The sequence below is a fragment of the Myodes glareolus genome, chromosome 2 (genome assembly GCF_982192425.1).
Source record: "Myodes glareolus chromosome 2, mMyoGla1.1, whole genome shotgun sequence".
NCBI classification, from domain to species: domain Eukaryota; kingdom Metazoa; phylum Chordata; class Mammalia; order Rodentia; family Cricetidae; genus Myodes; species Myodes glareolus.
Genome location: NC_142027.1, coordinates 66235746 through 66255847, shown reverse-complemented (window position 1 = coordinate 66255847; position 20102 = coordinate 66235746). Strand labels below are relative to the sequence as shown.

Sequence of the window (20102 nt, the reverse complement as noted above, 5' to 3'; positions counted from 1 at the left end):
TTGAGCCCTTTTCTTCAGGGTCTGATGGGGAGATAAGCTGCAGTGAGTGGAGCTTCTCAAAACCAGCTCCATGCGCAGCCCAGGTGAAGTGCTCACTCTTCTCCTGAACCCATGCTGCCCCAGAGCCAAGGGCTCTGCAGAGGTGGGTAGAGCTGATTGAGGGCTTTCTGAAGTGAGAGAATGCTAAAGTCCATTAGAAGGTGAGGGACCATGGCTAACAAAAAGAATGAGTTCATTTAGGTAAATGGTGCTTTTGATCACTCCAAAATACCATCTGGTTTGGTTTTTTGCTTTTTGTTTTTTTGTTTTGTTTTGTTTTGGTTTGGTTTTGGTTTTCTTGAGACAGGGTTTCTCTGTAACTTTGGAGCCTATCCTGGAACTCGCTCTGTAGACCAGGCTGGCCTCGAACTCACAGAGATAGCCTACCTCTGCCTCCCGAGTTCTGGGATTAAAGGTGTGCACCACCACTGCCCGGCCCAAAATATCATCTTATGCCTTGCCTTCTCTGGATTTTGGGATGCAGTGAACTAGAAAAGATAAAAGTTCCCTTTCTACGGCTATGGAAGCAGTTTAAATGATTTGCCCAAGTCCTCAAAGGGGCCAATGACAAAGACAAAATGCACCAAAATAGCACCCAGCATGCCTGACGAGGAAAGGCCTCCATGGGCCCCTGCTACCCTCTTTCAAAAGCCAGAAAATCTGGGCCCATCACCTTGGCTTGCTTGTGCCTCCACTTACATGTCAGAAAAAGGACTTTGATCCTCTTTCCCAGACTCCTCTCTGCTCTGGAACTTAGCGTGAGAAAAAGCACACTGAAGCAGGAATTCGGTACTACATACACACTCTGCCATTCATTCCTCCTCCTAGGAAGGGGAAGACAAGACACTTCTGAATGCACCTTTCTTTAAAGTCCCAGGGGTCTTTCTGCTCCTCCAATGTATCCATGTGAAACTGGTGCCTCGGAGCATGGGTGGCAACTTGAGACCTTGTCGGCTCCAGAAGCCAAGAACCCTGAACTCTCCGTCTGGGGCTCCTTTGCTCTTATGGAGGTGGCAGGACAGGGGCGTCATACAGTGGGAGAGGCCGCAGGGTATGGGCTGGGAGGTCAAGCTCTGCTTAAAAGGACCTCTTCCTCCTTTGTCCCTTTTCTTCACCCCATCATATAGTGCTAGGAACTCCTAAGTAATGCTCAAGTGGAATCGTTTCCACAGTTGTGTGTATATGGCTTTGGTTGTATTCAACAGGGGGGTTGACCTTGTCCCTCGGCTGCCACCTAACTAAACCTGTACTGTGCCCACATGCAACTTCTGTCACATGAATGTCACTGTCATAGAGAGGCCAGGCAAGCGGTGAAGGAAGCCTACATGAAAGACTTAGTAAAAGGGGCTGTGTGGACAGATGCACATTCTAGAGCGTGCAAGGAAACAGATGTCATCTAGGAGAAATGCAACCAGAAACTAGGAAGTGTGTGTCCCCCGTCCCCCGATCTCTGCAGTCTATGTTCCTAGTACCACCCCTTACAGGGAACCCAGTTTAGGTAAGACCAGCTGAGGTGCCCAACCTGCAGGCAGGGACAGCCTGTTAGCCCTTCTTCTCCAGCCAAGCCACAGGAATGTGGCCAAAGCCCTTGCTGGAAAATCCCCTCCTCCCTTTGAGCTTCCTCTTTGGGAGCAGGAAATGAAGGATAAGGACAGGAAGGAACTTGGGGGGAGGTGCCTTCCATCCCTTGCCCGAAGAGTAGTAAATACAGGAGCCTGGTAGTGGCCTGTCAGCCAGCGGCTTCTTATCTAAGTCCTGGGTGGTTTTACCACAAAGTTTGAAAAATCCAGTCTCGTGAGAATCCAGAGAGAGCCCTTTCCGTGCCCACGGTGCTCACATCTATCCTCGGGAAGAGTATACCTGCTCCCGGTCGGCATTGTCTGACCTTTACCTTAAGGTGGAAGAGGGAACTTGCTGCCCAGCCTCAGCCAATGGCCACTGCAGGGATCCGAAGACCTGCCTTTAGATGTGCTGCAAATACACTTGAATGAGTCCCAGCCTTAGTCCCCGAGACTATGCGAGTGGCCTGTCCTGAAGCCTTCATCTGGCCAGGCCTGACCCAGGGCAAAAGCAAGTCTCAGAAACCAAAGGCCACGCACACCTTTTAGTCTAGGAACCCAAAGAAACCCAAAGGGGCCTGGTCTTTTTCTTCTGTGTGAGGCCCCTCCATCTGCAGATAGCCTTTGAGATGTAGACCATTTAGATAAGCGAATCAAGGCCCCATGGGGACAAGAAGAGCAAAGGGTATTGAGGGCCTAGGCCCTGCTAAGAGGCCTTAGTCCTGGCAGCCTCTACTGCTACAGCAGGGAGCAATAACCAGCTCGCTAGCTTGGCCATCCATCCTGCTGGGTGACTGTCCCAGCCTCCTGATTTATCAGGACCATCCAGCAGGCGCTCCTTCTTTGGTGCTCCCCTGGAGGAAGGGCCTGCTGCAGGCGCCACTCGGCGGCGGGCACAGAGGGCCTCCGAGTGGAATGTAGGGTGGGTGGGCCGACCAGGGTCAAGGTGGGGTGCTGCCTGGGGTGCCTCCTCTCCTCAGCTCCTTAGACAGCTGCTGACTGATGTTTCTGTTCCCTTTGTTTGTTCCAGATGCTCAGACCGGTGAGAACACCAAGGCCCCGGAGATGAAATCCCGGAGACCCAAGAGCTCTCTTCCCCTTGTGCTAGGAACAGAGAGTAAGTGCCTCTCAGCTTCTCCATACAAAGGCAGGCGTGCTGGCACAGCCGCTGCTTCCTGATCCCCAGCTCTGCCCTGAACTCCTTGAGGACATGCTTCTGCCCATCCCCCAGGGTACCCCATGTCCTCCTGGTTACTGAGCCAATCACCTTTCCTCAACCCCTGCCAGTCTCTCTCCACTCCATCTGCAGCCTGGGGATTTTGTCTTCCTGACCACAACCTCCAGACCTCCTGCACCTCTTTTTGGTTGTCACTTAGACCCCCATGGGAACGGTTCCTCATCTTTAAGTTGATCCTGTCCTGTCAAGGGAACCTTCCTATAGGTTACTCTGTGCTTATGACATCATCAGAAGTGCCCAGTGGTCCCTACCGACTCCCGCAGGTTAGCCTCTCATGTGTTCCTGCCCTGAACAAACCTGCATCTGCACTGTGTGCACAGGTGCAGCCCCATGTGTGCCCTGACTGCTGTCTCATGCTTGTCCCCTCCCTAACAGCTATTCCATAGAGAGCTCCTCACTGAGTCCTGGGGAGCCCCATCTCCTTTCCTTTCTCGTGACTTTGCCTTCATGGGCAACTTTCCAGAAAACTCTCACTAAAGCCACCTCAGTAACTTTCCAGAACATCCAACTCCCACCTTGACTGATCTTCTTGGCTTTATAGTAATGTCCTCGTGTATCCCCTGAAGGCCAGCCTGGCCCTCAGGATGGCATGCTGTGTCTATGGAAGGATCTCACTACAGTCTTTCCGAGTCAGATTTCAGAATATTAGAAATAGTCGGGTAGAAAGGGCACAGGTATAATCAAAACCGTACAAGACTACCTCCCTCCTTCTGGATCTGACACCCCCCCCCCGTGACCGGCATCTCTATTAGACAGGGTGCTTCGGGTACATGCTGCTTTCATGCCTACAAAGCTGCAATTTTAAAAAAAGAACTGTTTCAAGATAGTATTTGAAATGTGTAATATTAATTTATTCATCTTTATGCAGTTGTAAAATGTAACCTACATAATCAAAATTTAATACCTATCAAATAAAAGTATCTAATGATAGACACAGAGGTTCCTAAAGTCCTCAAAAGCCATAATGCAGCCTCGTCTTCTGCTGTGATTATTAGTGTGGCTTTTATTAGCAGAACTACCTTATTAAAGTTCCAGTTTTACAGGGCACAGAGTTCCTTGACCATTGCCAGAACACACTAAGTTTTAAAATAAACAGAAAGCCAGGCATGGTGCACACTTGTAATCCCAATATTTGAGAAGCTGAGGTGAGGCTAGCCTGGGCTACATAGTGAGTTCTATGCCCACCTAGGATACAGAGTGAGACTCTCAAAAAAGAAAAAAATTTAAAAAATCAAAACAGAAAACAAAACCAGAAGATAAGCTCTCACTTCTACTAGTAGAGGGAAGCGATCCAGTCTCCTTGTTCCAAAGATCAGTTTTCTTTCCATGATAAGATTGTGTTTTATGGCTGCGTTATTCTTTTCTGTGTAAAGCCGTGTGTTTGCCTTTGCTGCTGCTGAGCTCTTGGAACACGGCTAATCGGACCGAAGGGTCAGAGGTCCTCCCTCAGCCTTCATGGTGGGGTAGCCAGCGTGAAGGTAGAATCTCTCCAAGATGTTTACACGAAGTGAGATCCACTCAGACAGCGGAGGAGTCAGGACTGTTCTGAGTAGACTTTAATAAGCTGTTGAAAGCTCAAGGACAGTCGTGCGCACCTAGGAGAAATGAGTTAGCGGTGTTATTCTCCAGAGCTGCCGCCTGGGCCTGGCTGTGCTAACTGTGGGCCAGCATGAGCGAACCAAGTGTTGCTCTTAGAAGAGCAGCAGGAACTGTGACACAGGCGTCATAAGGGGGCTCACCTGACAGGGACAGAGGTCCAGCCACCCCGTCTTCAGGTCTGGAACCCCGTTCTGTGCAATCCTGAGGAGGGTGAGACAGGGTCAGAGCAGACTGTGGAGAAGAAAAACAAGTGCAAGGAGGCAGGGAGACAATGAGCAGGCTCCGCACTGGGCACTTTGCCCTGCAGAGCAGGCGGCCGTGGAAAACCCCAACCAACTTGTCATCATCACACTTTGGGGGCCTACGTGGCAGCTCTGGCTGCATATTAGAGTCACCTGTAGAACTTGGAAACCACCGTGCCCAGGCTGCCCTCAGACCAAGTCAACAGAAACTCTAGGGTGGCGGCTGGGATTCCGCATTTGTTCATGCTCCTAGATTGTCCCAGTGTGGAGCCATACTAAAAATCTGCCTTTCCGTGGGAAGCTGTCTCTGTTATCCATGGTTGGTTCAGAGCAGGAGAGGATTTGCCTGCTGCCTCTGGGAAGGGTGCAGAGTCCCCCAGGTGCCCTCACACTAGTGGCTTAAGAGCAAGACACCCTGTGGAGGCAGCCTTAAGGTACTGGGAGTGGGGAAGCAGGGGCTGGCAGGAAGTGTTTGGACCTCATGGAAAACACAGTCAGCACAGGATTAACTCCACCTACTCATCTGCAAAGAGACCTTCACTCCTCTATGGTCCTGTGATGGATATTCCATCCCACACACCCTGATGGCCTCCCTGTGCTGGCTTGTCTACGCAGTCACCACCACCCTAAGCCTATTGTCTCTCTGTGCATTAGGTTATGGTTTTGGCTGCCCTCTACATGCATGCCTGTCCCTTAGAAACCTGCACCCCAGAGGCCTGAGGGACCCCACCAAGGTTGGTCCTTGGCGCCTTCTGACAAGGTGGCTGCTCCCAGGGACAGGAAGTAAAGGTGGTGTCTTAAAGTCTGTGTCCCCAATTCTTTTATTCTTTGAGGTATAATTTGTTTAAAATTGCTTAAGTTATATATGCATGCATTCTCGTGAGCATTTTAAGACATACAAGAATATACCAAGTGCAATGTGAAAATACTCTTCTATCTTCTATTTCATTTACACACTCACTTGCTTTTGTTCTGTGCACTTTATATGTGTGCTAATACAGAAAGTCCTCGGCAGGAAGGGTTTATCCTCCCCACTGAAACGGGAGCAGACATGTAGCATGCATGCCCTCATCACATGCCATGTTTGCTAGCGTGTTATCCTCGTTCCCAGACGTGTTGGATTCTCTGAGCGGTCCTTCTCTGGATTATACATGTGGTTTTGTCACAAGGCTGTGAAGTATCTAATCTAAGGAGGAAATCCATCTTTCCTGAGGAAAGGGGGGCGACTTTCCTGTCAAACAGAGTATAGCCAGGCCCCTTTCTATGCACCCTCCTGTCCCAAAGGATGGTTTATTCCTATGAGCCAGCTGTTGGTGTAGGACTGGACAGTGTTGACCACACTTGCCTGGGAGCCCCCAAGCCTCATTGTGGCATGAGAAAGAATCCAGGCAGTCTACCCCCACCCCCCTATGACTAAAGTACTTGTTAACCTGCCAGTCACCCAAGTCACAAGCCACAAACACGGGAGGAAGTTTGGGAGGGTTTGAGGTGAGGAAAACTCAGAACTGGGTTTTGAAGGAGGCAGAGGAATGTAGTTTATGTGGTTTGAAGAAGAATGATAACATTGGCAGGGGAGGAGAGGCCGGCGGGAGCTTGGGGGAGGAACTGCAGATGCTGGAGGGAAAGCTGGGAGGACAGCTGAGTCAAACAAAACCGGTGTGCTGGTGCCGTGCACAGGCGTCATGTCAGGAGCTCCTTTTGTGCGCCAGTAGCCAAGCCTCTGCTGCCTTAGAAATGCAGCATTTGCTCCCATTTCCTAGAGAAGCGAAACTGAGCCTCAGAAATGAAACTGACCTGCCTTAGGGTCTCCCAGCTGGTAAGGAACGGAGCCGTGTGGTCCGTCTTCCTGCCTCGTCCCCTTTCACCTTGCTGTAGACTTGGCCTCGCTCCACGTTGACCACACAAACACAAGGGCCGACAGTTCTTCCCCCTGGCCCGCAGTGGCAGCAGGAGGAGGTGGGGTGGCAGAGGAGTCAGGAAAGGCACTGACCTGTGTCCCTGGATCTAGAGGCCTCTCAGTGTGTGTGCTGCATGTCTCACGATGGGGTTTTTGAAACAGCCATTTTGATATTATTTCAAAGTTACAGAGAAAGTCCAAGAGCCAACCGTGCAAAGAACTCTTGTGTTCCTTCTACGTGCAAATCACCAGTTGTCATTTTATCCCAGCATTTTGTCATTCTCTGTATATTTATAATTTTCATCTAGATAGACAGATACCATTTTAAATCATTTCTTGCTCATTGTATGTCTCCTAAGAATAAAACCACAATATGTAGTTGGAATCAGGAAAGTTGACACTTAACCAACATTGCTATCTATTCTGTCCACAGTCTACCCTCTTTTTTTTTTGTCACTTGGCCCAATAATGTCTTTTCTTAGTGAAAATATATTATCAGAATCCCTGGGTTACTGTACCTTCTCCCTCAACACAGGATTGACTCCTCTTCTTGTTTTGGAGATAAAATGGGAGATGTGCTCAGGCCCAGGGAGAAGCACTGGGTCTCTGCCTGAGCTGAGTTAGCCGCTGAGAGACAGGAGCGCCTCAGTGAAGCTCCACGTGTCCAGAGGTGGCTTGTTACGATCACTTCCAGGGAGTTGCTCAGACATGGGGCATAGCAAGAAAGCCGTGGGGTAGCAAGAAGCAGAAGTCTTAGTTCTTCTACTAGCTAAACACATAGCTTTTCTCAAAGGCCTTCGACCCTTTAGAACATGGCTTCCTCAGTATCCAGTGAACACCTTCCAAGGCTGGTCTCAAACCTTGTCCAGCTGTGACATCAGGACACTGACGCTGAGTTGTGAGGGACACAGTTCCGGAGAATCTGGCTCTCTAAGGTTACACAGTGATGGAAGCACCCTACAGGGAGGGTGGCCCGGAGCCTAAAGCCCAACTTTGGGGTGCTTCTACTGAAGGGGATCTCATTAGCCAGTGGAATTCTTGGGGACTTTGTGTAGAGGAAGGCAAGCATTTTTACTTGAAGGATGGATTCATAGGCCTTAAAAGATGGTTTTAGAAAATATAAGTTAAAAAGAGACGAAGCACAGACGAAGCAATGTCAGCACGGTGATAGACCTGGGTCCTAGTAAGAAAGACATAACGAGCGCCTGTTGGTTTTACAGCTTAGCATAACAGATATTTGAGTTGGGTCCACAGTATTTAATCTTCCCAATCAAAACATGAGTTCCTCCTGATTTAAGGGCCCCTGCCCTTACTGTTCTGTGACTTAGGGACAACTCAGGGGCACCTTCCCTTTGGAGTCTGTGCCTGGCCTGGACACTCACCTCTGGAGGGTGGTGCACATGGGCTCCTGGTGACCACAGTGGACCGTTTCTGATGACAGTGTTTCTCTTTGTTTTGGTCCATCTTACGTGTCTCTGTGAAACTAAAAGTCATGTCGACTTGAAAGTATCTATGGATCTCAAGCATGTTGTCTAGGCCTCTTGGTCTTCTCTAGGTCAAATCTTTTTAAAAAGCATTCTCTGCAGGCCATGGGAAATATTAAATTCTGATCAAACCCACAGGGCTGAAAGGAAATCTAGAAGAACTTGCCTAACACTGGAAGTATGGGGCCCATGGAGAACAGTTAGGATGTTTTTACAGATGCCCCCGAAGGCAGGCACCAACCCTTCCTACACCACCTCTTTACAGGGTGTATATTTGACTGTGATAGTACCCCACATGTATCTGTGCCCATGCATGGGATACCTTGATCGTCATTCACTGGGCTGCTACTTCCAGATCCTTCAGCTTTCTCGCTATCTTCCATGAGCTGAGTAACTGATGGTCTCGGTCATTCCCAGAAGCAGCTTATGGGGGCCTGACAAGCAGCACTGGCCCTGCTGGCTCGGCTGGCCCGGCCATGCTAGACTCCTCTTTCACAACTATCATGACATTCCATGGGGTTTGGGAATAATAGCTTGCAGCAACAAGAGGAGTTGTGTTCCTCTGGAAGCTATGAAGGGAGGCAAGTGGGCAATGTGCCCAGAGATGTTAATTCTGGGAAGACAACCAGTATGTCTTCACATGTCTGTAATAATGTACTAGAAGGAGTCAGTGGGTGAGGGGACAGTCACTCAGTGCCTTGCGCCTTTCTCAGTGGAGGTTATCGGGAGCTGGCCTGCTAGTCCCAGACTCCCTTGCCAGCCTCAGGGGTGGCTCTACTTCTTGCCTTACCCAGTCTGTGTCACTCCCAGGAGACTTGAGCAGACAGTGAATGCTGGTTTTGGGAATTTGAAAGGGTTTGATGCCTATTTATAGTTAACTACCTAAAAAGGGAAATGTCCCCAGAGAGACAAAGATCCAGGGACCTGCCTGTACCCAAGGCTGTTGTTGTTAGCACCAGCTCCCTAACTGACCCTCTTCACTCTGCAAGAATCAGAAAGGGGTACTCATCTGCCTTCAAACTGAGCCATCTAGAAACTTCCATGAGACTGACCCTCTTCCTTCCAGGACATAAAGAAGGTTCTCAGGGCCAGTACTAGTTTAGGCCTGGGCAGAAAGATGCAAAAGACATTTCCAGAATCAGTTACGCAGAACAGATTTCTTCCAGCAGTGCCTTGGCTTTCTGAGGAAGTATCTCGATTCTTTCTTTTTATTCATGATTTTACTGGGCTGTTTTATTTGGCCTCCAAATCTCATCTGGAGCAGAAGACTTAGTTCCTGGAAGTTTTGATCAAGGATGTGACAGAGCACACACTTAATGTTATGGAACGTGGTAACAAGATTTGTACAGCCTGGCTACATCTCAACATCAGTTCATTAGAAATTCCCAGGTTCCCAGAGATCTAATGGTCTCTGCCCTCTCATACCTACTTGGCAAGCCCATGCCAGTTTGCCACTAGGGCCCTCGAGGTATAGCAGGGGGACATGGGACTTTGTCCCCTGGGAACTTGGTGTGTACATTTTGTGAGTAGGTTTCTGAACCTGCTGGTGACTGGGATAGACCCACTAGGAGGAGCTATTCTTGGAGTTTGTGTGCTGAGCTGAGAGCTGCTTACAGAATGTGTAGAAGTCTGCCAAGAGACTCAGCATGTACAGGGAGCCATGGCATGATGCTAGTGTGCAGAAACTGAAAGACGCTGAGTGTGGCGTGCAGAGGAGCGTCACCTAAAGACCAGCACGCAGCTGACCAGTAGCAGCTGGAAACCTGGAAAGTCTCTAGGTGGTCACAATGCACACTGAGACTTGAGAACTAGGAGGGTATTCCTCAGGAAGGATTAGCATGAAAGAAGACTGGAAATAACCAGAGCTAGTCTCAGTGACCTTGTAAGACCAGATGAACTTGGTCCTGAGTGGTAGCAGGTAGCCTTATATTCAACTTCAGATTTATATTTGAGACAGGTCACTCTGGTCCCAGCATGACAGATGTCTTAGGGTAAGGACTAGGAGACAAAAGGCCCTGGGATGGTGCTGAGGTGAGAATAGGGCAGTGATGGTGAATGCTGGGGGCGGGGGGAGCCCAACCATCTGTTCGGGTGATGGAACTGATGAGCACTTGTGACTGGCCATGGGCAAGGAGAGGCTCTTGCAAGATGTGGGACAAGAAGCTATCTGGGGAGACGGTCCTGGGCTTGATTTGGGGTAGGGCGATGGTGTCTAGGAGGTTAGGCACAGAAGAAAGGCCTGGCTGCAGGGAAGATGTGAGTGGGAGTAGTGGTGAGAAAAATAGGGGGCGTGAGAGGTGAGGGGCCAGGCCTGGCCAGGAAGGATGTGGATGTGGGCTGACTGTCCAGGGAGGTGCCCCCACTCCCTGTCAGAGACAGCAGACAGAGGGCACTCTGTCCCCTCCTTACCCGTGGCCCATTGCCATCATGGGATTTGCAAAGATGGTAGGTTGCCATGTTGTTGTTGGATGTTCTTTTCTCACAGTGACTGATGTAGAAAAATTGGGGAGTCGGAGATTGGGTGAAAGCCAAAGGGCCCCGAGGCTAACAAGATAGTAAGAAGGGGAAGTCTAGAGAAGCGGAAACTCACTAGTGACCAGTTTATCTCTATGGAGAGTTTGGGTATCTGCACCCACAACTGGAAACCTGAGCTGAGGAGGACATAAGGTGCAGTGGCATGGTAGTCCCACGAGGATGCCGACTGAGTGGCCAACAGGGTCAGCTACTGCTGAGTTACTTTCTCTTTGCTCTCCCAAATGCCTGACAAAGTCAGCTTCAAGGAGGAAGGGTGATGTGACTCACCCATCACGACGCAGTGTAGTGGGAAGAGCAGCTCTAGCCGGGCCAGGAGGAGCGTGAGGCAGCTGGTCACATTGCATCTGAGGCAGAAAGCAGAAGATTGGATGCTGGCGCTCGGTGCCCTTCCTCTTGACTCAGCCAGTGCCCCGCCCCTTGCATAATCTTATTCACTTTCAGGCTGAACCACGCTTGGCTCTTTAGTTGAACCTGTCTGGAAACATACGCACAGACCTACTCAGAGGTGTCTCCCAGGTGATTCTTATCGAGACTAATTATCACATCCCAAATAACTGGAGGCGCTAAATTTGTCCCAGAGGGCAGAGCAGTCCTTTGAGATCTGCTTGTTTGGGAAGGAGGGGCTAAATGAGGGAAGGGACCAGCAAAGAACGTGCACCGTGTGCTGGATTTTTCTATTTCAAAAATAATTATACTTCTCAAACTTTTTTTGTAGATTGTTGGTACATCCATTCACTTACCTGTTTATTTATTGTGTGTGCATGCATATATGTGCATGCATATGTGTGCATGTGCCATGACTCTATTGTGGAGCTTAGAGGACCACTTAGGAGTGCTGGTTTTCTTCTAAGATGTTGGTCCTGAGGTTGAAACTTGGGCCATCGGGCTTAGCAGCAAGCACCTTTCCCCACCGAGACAACTTGCTAGCCTTCCCCACACTACTTTTCAAATAGGAAACTGAAGAGCTGACAGGTTATATAACATGTGGTAAGCCCCTCGTGATGGGACAGTAGTTGAACCCAAGTCCAGCTCTAGAGCCTTAGCCCCAGTGCACAGGAACAGAGAAAGATTCCCAGGGCTTGCCTTGGGAGGTGGGGCAGGTGTGCTGAAGTCAAAAAGTAGCCAGATGCGTGATGGTCAGCGGCTCTATTTCTAGCTGAGCTACATATGGCTTCATGAACTTGGGAAGCCACCCAAGTACATGAGATTCCAGCTCCCTCCTCATGAGATGGAAACAGAGGAAGGTGCTCTGCGTGCATTTGCTCAGAGTAGAACACCTGTGAGACGCTTCCCCCAAGAAACCACATTTTATAGTCCTGTGACTCAGCTTCTGAGTGCACAGAACACTGTGAATGGATCCCTGCAGATGGCCATATAAAATATGTATAGCATACAGAACATTGTTGACATTTAAAGTTGTTTTTACTGGTAGAACCAAAAGCAGCTTCAAATGCTAACAAATTCAAACCACAGTAACCACAAATTTAATAGGACAAATTTCAAACGTGGCCTTCAATCCTACTTAACCCTAACACCCAAAGATCTGTTATTTGGGGGTAGCTTCTAGCCACATAGGGTTTGCAGAGCCAATAAGATAGAGGAGGACTCTGTAGTCTCTGGTTTCATGCTGTCCACCTCCTTGTGTACCCCCAGTTCACACCCCTCCTTCTCATCCACCACCACCCTCTCAGCGGGAGCTCGCTGACAGCTGGCTACAGTGATCAGCTAGGACTTCCATAACAAGATGGTGGACAGAGGGGCTGAAACACAGGCCAGAAAGCCAAGATCAAGGTCTTTCTTCTTTGGTTTACAGATGGCTGTCTTTTCCCTCCTCATAGGGTTCCTTCTATGTGTGCAGGTCTGCTCAGTTGGGTCTCTCTCTCTCTTCTCCTCTCTCTCTCTTCTCCTCTCTCTCCCTTCTTCCTTTCCTGGCCCCTCCCTTCCTACTCTCTCTTCCTCTCCCGCCCCCTTTCCTTTTCCTCCTTTCTTTCTCCTCCCTTTGTGTGAGGTCACCAGTCAGGTTGGATTAAGGCCTACCCTACTGATCTATATTAATGTAGTCACCTCTTCAAATGCCCTGTGTCTGAGGCGGCCTCATTTTGAAGTACTAGGGGTTATTTTTTCAGCACATGGATGGAAGAGGACACCATACAGCCCTAACAACAGTCCTCCAGCTCCTTCCGACAAGTGGCTTGCTCTCTCCTGAGATCAGTTCTGCTCCTTCCCTTGGCCTCTCTCCTCCAGTCCTCCTGGAGAGCCTCAGCTAGTCATCACTTCCCACGTTAGCCTTCCCTGTGTGGTTGCCTGTAGCATCTTCAGGCCCTCCTGCCTTCTTTTGAGTCCTGGAAGTCAGCCTCCACCACAGCGGGAATATTTCTTGACTGTTTTTTCTTAGTCCGTTCAGCACCAGAATTGCTCCTGACTAGAATTTCCGTGGGCACCTACCCTCTCTGTTTTCCTTGGATATGTCCTCTGGACTGTCGTATGACCCACTAGCCTCCAGCATCATCCTTGACTTTGCTCTGGTTACATCTGGATCACCTTCCCAACATCTCTCCTCCACCGTTGCTCACAGTGACATTCTTTCTCGTCCTTCCACTGTCCTCTCTGTGAATACCCCGGGATAAGCCCTGGCCCTTCTCATCTTTCATTGTGTTCTCTCCTCTGTACTCACAGCTTAACTCTGAAATTCTCACCTTCCAGTCTCCGCCAGTGTTTCTCCGGGACTCCGACCCTGGCTTTTAGAAGCTTACCTACAGGTCAATATTTTCATCCATCCAGTCCCCTTGACCAAGCCAAATTACTCATCAATCACTCTCCCAACCCATTTACCTCTGATACAGTTGTCCCCGTGGTTCTCAGCAAGAAATCTCAAAGTACCTTTGCACCTCCACTTTGTAAGTCTCCTAGATCCTCATAGTGTTTCTCTGTCTCCCAGTCATCCTTCCTGTGTGGTCCTTCCAAGTGCCTTTCAAGAGGTGGCAGTATTCTAACTGGATATCCTTGTCCTTCGAGGGTTGTGAAGACCTGAGGGCGCTCAGACCCAGCATGACAGCTGTGTGTGAGAAGGTTCCCTGAGCACTCAGGCTAAAGACCCAGATCTCTGGCACACACACCTAATGCTGTCCCTCAGAACTCTCCATAACAATGGACATGCTCTGTGCCCGCACTATGTGGTAACCACTAATCATCTGTGGGTTAATAAGTTCTTCAAATAAAACTAGTTCAATGGAAGCACTGAATACTTCATTTTCCTTCATTTAAATTGGCATACTAGCTTCATTTCAACATCCTGTGATAACAGCCATCTCCTCTAGCCACCTCCTCCCAAACCACCCTGCTTGAGACTACATCATCTGTTGCTACCATGGGCTCCTCTGATTCTCTAGGTTCATCTTCTTAGGCCTTGGGTCCACCCTTCCCCAGTGATGAGCTTGTGGCAATGTTCTCAATACAACATTTTCTCTTTTGCTTCATTTAAACGACTGTTTGTTTATTTTTAGAAAAACATTTAAAACTTACTTTTATTTTATGTATATGAGTGTTTGTCTACATGTATGTTCATGTATCACATGTATGCCTTGTACATTTGAAGCTGGAAGAAGGCATCAGATTCCCTGAAACTGGAGTTAAAGATTGTTCTGAACCGCTATGTCGGTGCTAGATACTGAGCTGTGGGTAGATACTGAGCTGTAGGGAGATGCTGAGCTGTAGGGAGATGCTGAGCTGTAGGGAGATGCTGAGTTGTAGGGAGATGCTGAGCTGTAGGGAGATGCTGAGCTGTAGGGAGATGCTGAGCTGTAGGGAGATGCTGTGCTGTAGGGAGATGCTGAGCTGTAGGGAGATGCTGAGCTGTAGGGAGATGCTGAGCTGTAGGGAGATGCTGAGCTGTAGGGAGATGCTGAGCTGTAGGGAGATGCTGAGCTGTGGGGAGATGCTGAGCTGTAGGGAGATGCTGAGCTGTAGGGAGATGCTGAGCTGTGGGGAGATGCTGAGCTGTAGGGAGATGCTGAGCTGTAGGGAGATGCTGAGCTGTAGCGAGATGCTGAGCTGTAGGGAAATACTGACCTGTAGGTACTCTGTAATACAGAGTATCAAGTGCTCTTAATGACTAAGCCATCTCTCCAGCCCCTACACTTTTTTTTAAAGCTTTCTATTTAACTCTAAGTTTGAAATAATTTCAGCCTAATAGAAAGTGCAAGATTTAATATGAACAATTCTTTCATATCCTTCAGATTCCTCATATATCGACATTTTACTGTTTGCTTTTTCTATATTCTTCCTTCTGTGGGTGTAGGAGGTGGCTTCTGGTTGACTACAGGCCACCAGACTTGACTACACACTAGGCAAGTGCTCTCCCCACTGGGCTGCATCCCTCAGCCTTTCCCTCTTTCTCCATATCTCTCTACCTCTATATGCACATGCAGATATAGGCTTACATAATTATGTTTTTGAGCAGCTTGAAAGAAAATTATACCCATAAAACCTTAAATACTTGAATAGTTTAGTGTTGGTTTTTCCCCTAAAATCAAATGTGTTCTATAAACTACATTAGTAATGATTAAAATAGAAAAACATCAATAGAACACTATCGTCTAATTCACTGACAATATTCAAACCCTCTCAGCTGTCCTAGAAGTCTTCCTTTTGGAAGAAGAAGGATAAAAGCCTTTCTTGTAGACCACACTACCTCATGTTTAGAACCTTAAAGCTAAGTCCTAAGTTCTTACATCTGTTTGGTTTTCTCCCCAGCACTCAGGCTCATAGTGTATACTGAGTGACACACAGTAGGCCTACAGTAAGATAGGGATCAGGCTGAATGGCACACAGTAGGCTTGCAGTAAGATAGGGATCATCCATGGCAGCCAGCCAGAGGGGAACAGACCTTTCCCTAGATCTAACCACTGGGCCACAGTTGCCAGCCTGTGATCTTAAGGTTTTTCTGTCAGGACCCCTCCTTCCTGTTGTCCTCTCAGAGTCACCAGTTGTGTGGTAGCACTGTCTCCTCCGTGGAAATACTCAGGGTTTACCAGATCACCTGTGATCAGAGAGCAGTTCCACAGCCATGCCTGGTCCCAGTGCTGTCCCCCTGTTTTGCAGTAGCCAAGTAACTCAATGGTCACCATTCATTCATTTAGTAAGAATTTATTAACCGCCTACTGTGTCAGGTACATTGGCTATGTAACAGTGAACAACAGAAACATTCTGCCTCAAAATCTTGTACTTCGTGTGGGAAAGGAAAGACAGATAATAAAACAAGTGAAGATATAGTTTGTCATATGCTAAGTACTGGGGAGGATAATAAGTTAGGCTGTAAGTAGTGCTGCAGACTCCTCCTCCCCACGTGTGTGTGTATGTGTGTGTGCGTGTGCATGTACGTGTGTGTGCATGTGTGTGTATGTGTGTGTGCGTGTGCATGTACGTGTGTGTGTGCGTGTGTGTGTGTGTGTGTGTGTGTGTGTGTGTGTGTGTGTGTGCTTTCTGTGATATTGGAATAAAAACCAGGGCCTTGTGCTTGTCAATCACTGAGCTAAGGCAAGCATTCAATCGCTGAGCTAAGTCCCCTAGCCCAAGGGCTAGGATTCGTGCAGGACCCTGATGTCAGGTCTCCTGTGTGAAGGGTCTTTCCCTGCACAGCTTCCGTAGCACAGAGTTGTGTGCACCCTGAATGATCTGAGCAGTCATTTAGTGACCACCCTCGCCAAGCTATCTTTCCCTGTGCTGTTTATCAACCCTTCCCTAACACCTCTGGCAGCTACTGACCTGTCCTCCATTCTTAGAGTTTTACCTTTCAGATAAGTAGGATTATATAGTAAGGAGCCTTTGAATCTGGCTTCTCTTGGCTGAGGAGAAAAATCATTTGTCAACAATTGAAGAAAAGGGGCTCATGAATTTATGAGAGAAAGGGAAGGGTTGGGGGAAGAAAAAAGGGGAGGAATGATGTAATTTTATCTTCACTTTTAAAAATGACCTGAAAGAAAGATGAATCAAGCCATGAGAAATGATTGCAAGTGTTTCTGCCTGTGTATCATAATTTTAGTCAGAGAAGTAGATATGTTGTGAGGCATTTCTGTATGAGTTATTTTTCTTGTTGAGTTGGAGAAAGTAGAGTAGGAAGGGAAGATAGTAAGATATATTCATTCACTGATTTTTGAGGGTTGGGCCTTGCAAGGGTGTCGAGCATCCCAGGCTCGCTGGGAACTCACCATGCTGCCCAGGCTGCCTTTGAACTCAGGATAATGCTCTTAACTCAGCCTCCCAAGGGCGGAGATCACAGGCATGAGCCACCACTCCCAGGGTCCATTCATTCATTGATCCATTCAACTAACATTTGATTTGGGGATTTTTGTTGTTTTGTTATGTTGTGCTGTGTTGTGTTTTGTTTTTTTTAAAAAAACAGCTACCAGCCACAGTCTGTGACTCAAAGGAAGCCAGAGACCCTTGGATCCATACCAAGGCTAATTTTAGTTGGTTTATCTGACATAATTTCCTTTCTGCATTTCCTGAAAGTTAGAGTGAGCATGTTGTTAGTGAGTTATTGGTTATCATCTTTAACTAGGACTCTGAGGGGCATTAGAGTTTTGAGAGCTTATGTCCCCGTGGTTCTAGCCTCACCCCACCCTCTACCACCTCTCCCCAAGGCACTTGAGAACTGATAGTCATTGGATCATAACACTGTCTGTATCAGGGCAAGGAGTTCTGTTGGGGGACAAAGTAGAATGAGGGCTTTCTATAAATGAGGGGCCAGCAGGCAGGACAGCATCCTCCTGTGACCTAGGAGCTTTCTGGGGAAAACAGACCTGACCTCTTAACTTCCTAACTTGTAAATGTCTTTGTTTCAGGTGACGCAACTGTCAAAAAGAAACCCGCCCCCAAGACACCTACAAAAGCAGGTAATAACCACAGTCATACCTGAGGACAAGGGAGTCTTTTGCAATAGGGCCTTCTCCTCTGCCTTTTAACTGACTGTATGGGTGGTGGTCAGGAGACCCTTCCCTTGTTCAAACTCCACATGTTGAGCTGCCTCTTCCTTCTCTAGGGAACCTATGCCCAGTGGGCACCTCCCCGATATCATCTCCTGCTTCCTTCCTCTGCCTCCATCTGTGTGTGCCTTATCACAGGCTGCTGGTGGCTTTCCTGTCCCTTCTGCTAAGTTGGACCTTAGTCCTCCAGTCTACCCTGCATAGGGGTGGCCCACATCATACTGCTTTAAGGCCCTGCTTCATGTAATCCTTGTTTGTTGTCCCTGGGAACTACGTTTGAAGGCACAAAGCACACTGAGCCTACCAGCCAGGGTGACTGAAAAGTTAGACACGAGTTACTACTGAGCTAAGAAATGAGCTGGGACAGAGATTCAGACCATGACGGGGGGGGGGGGGGCACAAATGTTACCACAACCAATCCGTGAATAACTATGTTGCATAAATTGTGTGGGTCACTTCTGGGGATTCTAAAGAGAACAAAGCTAGCAAGGTCCCACCACTCAGATCTCTGGGAACAGGGGTCAGTACCTCCATGCTTATCTGGAACATTCTGGAAGGGAAGAGAGACAGCAGTAGACCAACATGGCCAGCGGTTCCAGTGAGATCAGCGTGTCTAAGGCCCCTTCCTCACTTTCTACTTGTTCCCTCCTAGCTATGCCCCCTCAAATCATCCAGTTCCCTGAGGACCAGAAGGTTCGAGCAGGAGAGCCTGTGGAGCTGTTTGGGAAAGTGACTGGTACCCAGCCCATCACCTGCACATGGATGAAGTTCCGAAAGCAGGTCAGTCATGGAAGCAGGGTGGCCCCAGGATGGCATATAGCTCCTGGACCAGAAAACTGAGAAATGCCGTGCTGGAGGGAGTGTGTTGCTCTTCTTCATTTTGGAAATGGAAGAGAGCAAGGAGCATGATGGTGCATACCTGAAATCTCAGTCCTTGGAAAGCTGAGGCAAGAGAACTGTATGATCAAGGACAGCCCAGCCAGAATCCTGTTCAAATAACACACAGAGGCCCAGAGATACAGCTTAATAGTAGAACACTTGCTTAGCATCACAAAACCTAGTTACTGAAAAAAGAAAAAAGATTATTTAAAAAGAAAGAAATTGGAGAGAACCTATCCACCAAACCTGAGTTCTTACTAATCTTTTCTTCTATGTCTGCCAATGAACCCTGTTTTCTATCAGCAGTTTGTTTAATACAATTACTCCTGCCTTCATCTGAGTCCATCTGCCTAGACTTCTTTCTGGAGGCAGGAAGAAGTCCTCTCAGACACCATCACCTCAGTGATTCTATGCCAGTCTCCTGATTTCCATCTGGTTACAGCTTCCACTTACCACCTGCCAAAAGATCAAAGCGGGTCTTGGTATTTGGGGATCTAAATTGTATATTAAGTAGAATTTGAGCAATATTTGATTGTATATTAAATAGAATTTTGTGGTGGTAGCGCATGCCTTTAGTCCTCAGGAGGCAGAGGTAAGCGGATTTCTGAGTTCAAAACCAGCCTGTTCTACAAAGCAAGTTCTGGGACAAGTTCCAAAGCTACACAGAAAAACGCTGTCTTGGAAAACCAAAATTAATTAATTAATTAATTTTAAAAATTGATTGAATGACCTAAAAGTATAGCTACGAATAATAATAATGCTCCCTATGAAAGCATTTGAATTTCCAAATACCCAACATGTAGAGAAACGTGGAAGTCCCAGCTCTTCACTGTTTGTGCTGGTAATGCTACTCATGTGTGGTTGGCAGATACCCCAGAGTAACGGACTGGGCCTGCATTAGGAACCCACAGAAGTTAAGAGGATTCTTTATAAGCCTCTTCACTGTTTCCATACCATAAAAACTGTCATAGCCGAGAGATAAGCCCCCGATGACTGGGAGGGAAAAAGAACTGGTTTCAAGGGAGGAGGAGAAGGACGTAGCCCCGCCCCTCCTAGACTGATGGACAAAGAGGACTCTCATCCCTTTTCAGAGCCGATTAAACAAATTCAGAACAAAAGTTTCTGCAATGGTGAAACCTTTTGGCATCTGTGCTATCCAGTGTGACTGCCAATGGCCCTGTATGTTGAGTGCATGAAATGTGGCTAACACAATCGAGGAATGTCTTAGTCCTGTTCTATTGCTGTGAAGAAGCTCCATGACCAAGGCAACTTGCAGAAGGAAGACTTGCTTGCGGTTTCAGAGGGCTGGTCTAGAACCATCCTAGTTGGGGAGCATGGCCGCAGGCGGGCAAGCCTGGCACTGGAGCCGTAGCTAAACGTTTAATTGGGGACTTGTTTACAGTTTCAGAGGGCTGGTCTAGAACCATCCTAGTTGGGGAGCATGGCCGCAGGCGGGCAAGCCTGGCACTGGAGCCATAGCTGAACGTTTACATCCTCATCCGCAGATGCAGAGAGAAGCAAGACTGGGCCTGGCATGGGCATCTGAAACCACAAAGCCCACCCCCAGTGACACACCTCTTCCAACAAGGCCATACATTTTAAACTTTACTCCACGAACCTGGAACCAAACACTCAAATACATGAGTAT

At 48.2% G+C, this 20102-nt stretch overlaps 1 protein-coding gene and 1 long non-coding RNA gene across 3 annotated transcripts in view; one reads left to right on the top strand and one right to left on the bottom strand.

Moving 5' to 3' along the window:
- Positions 1 to 20102, top strand: part of Mylk (myosin light chain kinase) — a 201552-nt gene that overhangs the window by 133199 nt on the left and 48251 nt on the right. For both annotated transcript variants that reach the window (XM_087901132.1, XM_087901131.1), the window contains exons 18-20: positions 2629 to 2715; positions 17435 to 17485; positions 18228 to 18355. In XM_087901132.1, the coding sequence (XP_087757258.1) occupies positions 2629 to 2715; positions 17435 to 17485; positions 18228 to 18355 (266 nt within the window). The remainder of the gene's footprint in view (positions 1 to 2628; positions 2716 to 17434; positions 17486 to 18227; positions 18356 to 20102) is intronic.
- Positions 3665 to 6456, bottom strand: LOC125413052 (uncharacterized). The gene is made up of 2 exons (XR_015000580.2): positions 4575 to 6456; positions 3665 to 4430 (listed from the first exon to the last, which is right to left on the bottom strand). It is a non-coding gene; the product is annotated as an uncharacterized LOC125413052 (long non-coding RNA).